Source organism: Engraulis encrasicolus, chromosome 15 (genome assembly GCF_034702125.1).
Source record: "Engraulis encrasicolus isolate BLACKSEA-1 chromosome 15, IST_EnEncr_1.0, whole genome shotgun sequence".
NCBI classification, from domain to species: domain Eukaryota; kingdom Metazoa; phylum Chordata; class Actinopteri; order Clupeiformes; family Engraulidae; genus Engraulis; species Engraulis encrasicolus.
Genome location: NC_085871.1, coordinates 48,500,576 through 48,508,795, shown reverse-complemented (window position 1 = coordinate 48,508,795; position 8,220 = coordinate 48,500,576). Strand labels below are relative to the sequence as shown.

Here is an 8,220-nt window from a genome sequence, read left to right as displayed (position 1 = left end):
ATGTGCTGTATTTATTTATTTATTTAGACAGTGTGTGTGTGTGTGTGTGTGTGTGTGTGTGTGTGTGTGTGTGTGTGTGTGTGTGTGTGTGTGTGTGTGTGTGTGTGTGTGTGTGTGTGTGTGTGTGTGTGTGTGTGTGTGTGTGTGTGTGTGTGTGTGTGTACTACAATAGTCCCCCCCCATGCACACAGTGAAGTTATTCTGTGGAGGAAAAAAAACTTTCGGATTCAAATGTAAAAGGCGGGTCTTCCTCACCTAACCCGGAAGTACTTCTCCACTGTCTGCTTGCGCTTGTTGTCAAGTTTGAGTGGGAGACCCAAAACCCCAGTGCCTGTCCCAGCCAGTATGTGATTTTAATACAATTGCACCGCAAGTCTTCATGCCAAATGTGTTATATCCTGTATAACAGAAGGATTGGATGTTGCATTCATTCGGTCGAGTGCAAATTTTACCAAAGCCAGTGACCGGTTACTGGTTACCCGCTAATTTAGCCGCAGCTAGTTGGTTAGCCCTAGCTAGCACATTTGATTATTTTGTCCATCCTTGTGGACGTCTAGTTTATCTAATTTTGTGTAGTTTTAAATGCTCTTTTGTCTGATCTGTTGTTCATTGATTTGTGAGGGGTGTTGATTTAGCTTTCAGTGGAAAGTTTGAACGTAGTTGATTGACACGTGTGTCTAATCTGTCAGTCAGTCATTGAACTTTTCTGTCTAGTCAGGTGGCAAACTGACTGTCAACAAGAAGCCTGGTATTTCTTTTACAGCTCTACCTTTCACACCGCCGACCCATTGCTTTTTATTGTATTATTATTACTTTATTGTAGCAATAGACACCGCAACCAGGGGGTTGCGTGCTTTTGCAGAATGACTCCGGCGAAGAACGGCATGCCGAACCTCATCGACAGGACGATGAGGATGCGACGGGAGGAGCAGGAGAGACAGGTGGTCCTTGCCTGGGCCGTCCTGAACGGCTCCATCGCCGGGATGATCTACACCGAAATGTAGGATATTCTACAGCAGGCTTCCTAAAGCATAATAGCATGCTATGAACGCATTATTGCCATGACTCAAATGGTACTGATGTTTAGTGCATAGTCCACACACTAGTGCACTGATGTGTAGTACAGTATTGATAGAAAGTGACGATATGATGGAAAGTTTGGACTTTTCATTCCACTGAATTTTCAGTGTGAGCTGGAATGTGGGATATGCTACAGGCCACTTGAATCATTATGATTTAAAGCCCAACCTAGACATCATAAGTAATTTACTGTTAATGTCCTCTCATTTCAGGTCTGGGAAACTGCTCAGTCGCTACTACAACATAACCTACTGGCCAATCTGGTACATTGGTGAGTAAGGAGTCATATAATGAGTCATTGGTGCTTGTGGAAATGCCTAAAACGAATATTTTTTGGGGAGGCTGTGGCATGAGGAGGGTTAGGGAGGTGGAGGTAAGATCAGAGGGTTGTTGGTTTGATTCCCACCCATACCAGTCTTCCCCACACCTCCAATCATGGCTGAAGTGCATTTGAACAAGGCACCTAACTTTACACCAGGGACTGTAACTAATAATCTGTATCTAAATAAAAATAAGTCCCTTTTGGATAAAATGGTCAGCTAAGTGTAATGTAATGTAACTATGTATAAGTGCGTTATTTCTAATGCTAACCCATGCTGTGTTGTCTTGTGTGCTGGTTTGGCTGTGCTGTTTGACAGAGCTGGCGTTGGCGGTTCTCTTCAGCCTGAATGCCCTGTTTGACTTCTGGAAGTATTTCAAGTACACCATGGCCCCCTCCTCCATCGCCATGTCCCCAGAACAACATCGCCTGCTCGGCCTCACCAACACTAGTAAGTCAGAGGAAGGGTGTGTGTGTGTGTGTGTGTGTGTGTGTGTGTGTGTGTGTGTGTGTGTGTGTGTGTGTGTGTGTGTGTGTGTGTGTGTGTGTGTGTGTGTGTGTGTGTGTGTGTGGACGGATGCCACAGCTACACACCTTGGACTCTAAATCTTCTCCACTGCCCCCCCTCCTCATCTCTCTCTCTCCCCCATGTATAAAACACCCCTCCTGAACACACACACACACACACACATTATTAAATGTCTTCTTCTCTGTGTCTCCCTCCAGGTATAAAGGTATCCCCTGTCCTGAAGGCTGAAAAGAAAGAGGCTCCGTCGGCTGCGCCCCCCTCCTCCCCCCTGCAGGGTCAGAGTGTGCTCAGCTTCAGCCCCTCACGGCCCCCCAGCGCCAGCCCCAAATTCTCGCCCCCCACCCCCAGCATGGTGCCCGGCTACAGCCCCCCCTTCACCAGCCCCTCAGGCACACCCGGCAGCACGGGCGCATACTCCCCCTCCTCCCTCAGCTTTGGAAAGGTAAGCCAACACAACTCTAACCGCAGAAATACACCAGCGGCGATCTGAGCGAGTCGAGCGACGGAAGTAATTGACTTTGTATTGAGTCGAGAGACAAAAGCGATTCTGGAGACTAGAGCGATTTGCGCGACGAGCGCGACAATTTGAAGTTGAAATCTTTTCAACTTTCTATGACGCGGTTCGGCGAGAAGCCGCGACAGCCAATGACTGTATAGAGGTCAGTGACCACAGCCAATGGGAATGCTTGAATGCTTTGCCTTCTGCCTGTACGGACATACTCTTGTCTCCTCAATTGCTCGTATCGCTTGCTGCTGCACTCTGTCGCTTGAATCGCGTCGCCGCTGGTGTATCTCTGCGGTAACGTAGCAGACACACCAACTCGCTTTAAACATCCCCCCCATCATGTATTACCCCATACCTTCAGGAAGGTAGGACAACATCCCTTAAAGGGACACTGTGTGAGATTTTTAGTTGTTTATTTCAAGAATTCATGCTACCCATTCACTAACGTTACCTTTTTCATGAATACTTACCACCACCAATTCTCGGTATTCATTTTGACTGGAAAAATTGCACTTTGGGGGATCTTCTCCGTGGTCCGCCATTTTGAATTTCCAAAAATGTTTAGCTGCAAAAATGACTCACTTGGACCATACTAGAAAATATTTGTTTATCACTCAGTAAACTTTCATGTAAATATCAAATTTGGCAATTGGCAGCCCAGTTTCAATGAGCAGCATAGTTGCAGTACCCTTTTTGACCATTTCCTGCACAGTGTCCCTTTAATGGGGGAATCGCCAATCCTTAACACAACACAACACACTTTATGAAGGCTAATATATTGCGGCATATGATTTAAACACACCCACAGTACGAGTGCATAGTCCCCTCCCTTGCTTTAACGCAACACCTCCATATGATGAGGTGTTAGGGAGGCATACTCGCGCCCCGGATGTCGGATTTATAACTTCTTTTATGAGTGTCAGTGGCGCCTCATTCATTTTTGGGTAATTGTTGGTCTGCGTCTCCTTTGGGTGCTGAGTGCCAGTGCCTAAGCCAGTATCGAGTGGCTTAATCCTGTCCTGTCTCCTGCTCTGTAGTGATTGAGTGTTGCTTTAACCCATTTTGTCCTAAGCCCTTTTGGGAAAGGGTGCCCTCTGCTTATTAAATCCTACATATCTCAGTCTCCGAAGCACATACAAACATGAAATGAGTTACATTTGAAAGCTAGGACCCTCATTTTTGCCTTAGAGTGTGTTTATTCAGCTCTAACTTACCCACATATTTAACAAAATAGCTCAAATCTAAAGAACCTGAATGTAGCGTATATGTGTCTCCAGGACACAATGGGTTAAACTAGTGTTGTTGTGTGTGTCTCCTTCAGGTGCTGAGTGCCAGCCCGTCTCCTGGTTCTCCCCCGTACCCGAGCAGTGTGGGCCCAGCGGAGGGCTGCGGCCTGCGGGCTCGATACCGCACCTCGCCCTCCGTCTTCAGCTCCCCCGGTGGCAAGGAGGACTACATAGACGACCTCAAGGGACTGGAGAGATTCCTACGCTCAGAAGAGGAGAAGAGCCATCGCAGCCAACTAGATGAGGAGAGGAGAGAAGTGGGGAATAGAGATATATTATAATATTATAGAGTTGGTTTTGGAAGGGAATAGAATAGTATAGCATTGGGACTACATAGACGACCTCAAGGGACTGGAGAGATTCCTACGCTCAGAAGAGGAGAAGAGTCATCGCAGCCAACTAGGTCAGTAGAGTTGTGAAATACTAATAGAATAGAAGACAATAGAGTAGAATAGAATTGAGGACTACATAGACCAGTGTTTCTCAACCTTTTTTTAGGCGAGGCACCCTTTCAATTGCTGAAAATGTTCAAGGCACCCCTAAGCAACGAGCTGTAACATGTCATCGCATCGGATAGGCCGACCACAAAAGCTTAGAAAAGTAACACATTTGGAGACGTCACACAACCTACGTTCGAAGTTGCAGCTTACTGGGGCGACCTAAATGTGAAAGACTCCACTGAGCACTGACTAAGCAATTCTGTATTAATTTAGACAAATGTGTTAAATTACATAATTTATTTATCAGCCACATTTCCGCGGCACCCCTGAGGGGGGCCTGCGGCACCCCTGAGGGGGGCCTGCGGCACCCCAGGGTGCCCCGGCACCCTGGTTGAGAAACACTGACATAGACGACCTCAAGGGGCTCGAGAATTTTTTACGCTCTGAAGAGTCATGGCAAGGTAAGGAGAGGAGAATACAGAAGAATAGAATGGAATGGAACCAATTAGAACAGTAGAATGGAGTGTAATGGAACCGAATAGAACAGTAGAGATTACGATGTCATGGCGTCAAATTGTCATGATGATGATGATGATGCCATGGGCAGTCATGTGTGAGCGGTTAGGGCGTCAGACTTGCATCCCAGAGGTTGCCGGTTCGACTCCCGACCCGCCAGGTTGGTGGGTTGAGTAATCAACCAGTGCTCTCCCCCATCCTCCTCCATGACTGAGGTACCCTGAGCATGGTACCGTCCCACCGCACTGCTCCCCATGGGGCGCCACTGAGGGCTGCCCCCTTGCACGGGTGAGGCATAAATGCAATTTCGTTGTGTGCAGTGTTCACTTATGTGCTGTGGAGTGCTGTGTCACAATGACAATGGGAGTTGGAGTTTCCCAATGGGCTTTCACTTTTTTTTTCACATGATGAATGTCATGTTCCTGATGATGTCACTTCCCCACAGGAAGTCCCGAGGCGGCGTCTCCGTCCCACAGCCCGTCCTTCTGGAGCTACAGCCGCTCGGTCGGGGACTACGCCCAGAGCCTCCGCAAGTTCCAGTACCAGCTGGCCTGCCGATCACAAGCCCCCTCCGCACACAAGGACGAGACCGACCTGGGATCCAAACAGGCCGCAGAGGAGGTGAGCAGGAGAAGGAGGAGTAGAGAGAAGAGGAGGACGAGTAGAGAATAGAGGAGGAAGATGAGGAGTAGTAATGAAATGGAGGTGAGGTGGAGAGGGAGGGAGGGAGAGAGAAGAGGAGGAGGAGGAGGAGTAGAGAATGGTGGAGAGGTAGAGAGAAGAGGAGTAGGAGGAGTAGAGGAGGAGGAGGAGTAAAAAAATAAAATAAAATGGAGGCAGTGTGCAAGTCCCAGGCCGCAGAGGAGGAGGAGGAGGAGGAGGAGGATAGTGTAGAGGGAGGAGAGAAGAGGAGGAGCAGCATTTGAGGAGGAGGAGATGGAGGATACTGTAGGAGGAGGAGGAGGAGAAAAGAGCTGGCCTGCAGGTCACAGGCTCCCTCTGAACAAAAAGATGAAGGGTGCATCCCAATATGTGTCCTTGCCTCCTCCACTTGTGCTTGTCTCCTCGTCCCGCCTCCTGGTCCCTCCTCCGTGGAGAAAACGATAAAGTTTCCCAGCTGTCAGCCTCGCCACAACAACTTTTGAGGGACTGTTTTTCATTCACCATCCCAATTGCAAATGAGAAAAAGACTTTACAATTGAGCTTTTGCAAGATATTGAAATATGATGCTGTTGTCAGTGATGTCATCATGACGAGAAGCAAGTGGAGGAGGCAAGTGGAGGAGGCAAGGTCACATATTGGGATGCACCCGAGGCCGAACTGGGCTCCAAACAGGCCGCAGAGGAGGAAGAGCGGGAGGAGTAAAGAATAGAGGAGGAGTGAAGAAAAGAGGAGGTCCCATCCTCAACCTGTGTTTATGGCCTTAGGCTTCATGTGACACACATACTCACAGTTCATAGGCAAAAGAAACAAGTATTTAGTTGTATTATTTATTCATTTGTTTGTGTTGTTTGTGTAGGTGTGGGCCAGAATCACTACTAGCAGGCTGGTGGTGGACAGTGTGGACACTTGGACGGCTAAACTCAGAAACGTGAGACCACACACACACACACACACACACACACACACGTAATCTGGTCTTTGCTCTGAGGACACACTCACACATTCACAGACCACTGATTGAAAGTATGTTTGTAATATGTACAAATAATATATTTTGTGTGTGTACGCGTGTGTGTCCGCGTGTGTGTGTGTGTCCGTGCGTCCGTGTGTGCGCCAGTGGATTAGTGACACTATCCTGGTGCCGCTGGTGAAGGAGATTGACAACGTCAACGGCCAACTGAGGAGGATGGGATGCCCTGAGCTACAGGTCGGAGGTAAACACACACATACATACACACACACACACACACACACACACACACACACACACACACACACACACACACACACACTACTGTTAACGGCCAACTGAGGAGGATGGGATGCCCTGAGCTACAGGTCGGAGGTAAACACACACACACACACACACACACACACACACACACACACACACACACACACACTACTGTTAATGTCCAGCTGAGGAGGATGGGCTGCCCTGAGCTACAGGTCGGAGGTAAACACACACGCACACACACACACACACACACACACACACACACACACACACACACTACTGTTAACGGCCAACTGAGGAGGATGGGCTGCCCTGAGCTACAGGTCGGAGGTAAACACACACACACACACACACACACACACACTACTGTTAACGGCCACACACACACACACACACACACACACACTACTGTTAACGGCCACACACACACACACACACACACACACACACACACACTACTGTTAACGGCCACACACACACACACACACATACACACACTACTGTTAACGGCCACACACGCACACACACACACACACACACTACTGTCAACGGCCACACACACACACACACACACACTACTGTTAACGGCCACATGCACACACACACACGCACACTACTGTTAATGTCCAGCTGAGGAGGATGGGCTGCCCTGAGCTACAGGTCGGAGGTAAACACACACACACACACACACACACACACACACACACACACACACACACACACACACACACACACACACACACACACACACTACTGTTAATGTCCAGCTGAGGAGGATGGGCTGCCCAGAGCTACAGGTCGGAGGTAAACACATACACACACACACACACACACATACACACACATACACACACACACACACATACACACACATACACACACACACACACATACACACACACACACACACACACACTACTGTTAACGGCCAACTGAGGAGGATGGGATGCCCTGAGCTACAGGTCGGAGGTAAACACACGCGCACGCACGCACACACACACACACACACACACACACACACACACACACACACACACACACACTACTGTTAACGGCCAACTGAGGAGGATGGGATGCCCTGAGCTACTGGTCGGAGGTAAACACACACACACACACACACACACACACACACACACACACACTACTGTTAATCAGTCCCTCCAGTTTTTCGCGATTCAGCGATCGCGTGGATTCATGCAAATTCAATGATATTCCGCATAATTTCACGATGCCGCGTAATTCCTGAAAAGCCGCATTTTTCCCGCAAAATTTCAACATTCTGTGGAGTTTATTGATTCATATTTTCGTCAAAAAAATAAAAATGTGACTACAATACCACCGGAGACGAAAACCAATACGAAGCATTTTTGTTAATATGTCACTGAAACATTGAAAAAGAATTGCCTATTTCGGAAGTCGCGACCCTCATCTCAGCTGTTCCGCGTCTCTCCTCCCCTCCCTCACACATAGGCTACACGCAGGTGTCGTGCTGCACACTCATGACCTTTTTTTAACAGCAGTAGCCTACTTTTCAGTGCAATCCTGGGTGGAAAAAGTAGGCTAGGCCTATTGTTGCCCATTTATCCATGACGAAGAAGTGTATGCAATCATGAAATAGTGGCGGTACTGTCACACAGTAGCAAAC

At 48.3% G+C, this 8,220-nt stretch overlaps 1 protein-coding gene across 1 annotated transcript in view; it reads left to right on the top strand.

Annotated features, from left to right (window-relative positions):
* Nucleotides 1-278: 278 nt before the first annotated feature.
* Nucleotides 279-8,220, top strand: part of tmem209 (transmembrane protein 209) — a 16,939-nt gene continuing 8,997 nt past the window's right edge. Inside the window, exons 1-9 of the mRNA XM_063218064.1 lie at nt 279-343; nt 824-1,000; nt 1,293-1,351; nt 1,719-1,850; nt 2,126-2,370; nt 3,755-3,959; nt 5,121-5,296; nt 6,195-6,266; nt 6,456-6,552. Coding sequence (XP_063074134.1) covers nt 864-1,000; nt 1,293-1,351; nt 1,719-1,850; nt 2,126-2,370; nt 3,755-3,959; nt 5,121-5,296; nt 6,195-6,266; nt 6,456-6,552 — 1,123 coding nt within the window. The 5' untranslated portion in view covers nt 279-343; nt 824-863. The remainder of the gene's footprint in view (nt 344-823; nt 1,001-1,292; nt 1,352-1,718; nt 1,851-2,125; nt 2,371-3,754; nt 3,960-5,120; nt 5,297-6,194; nt 6,267-6,455; nt 6,553-8,220) is intronic.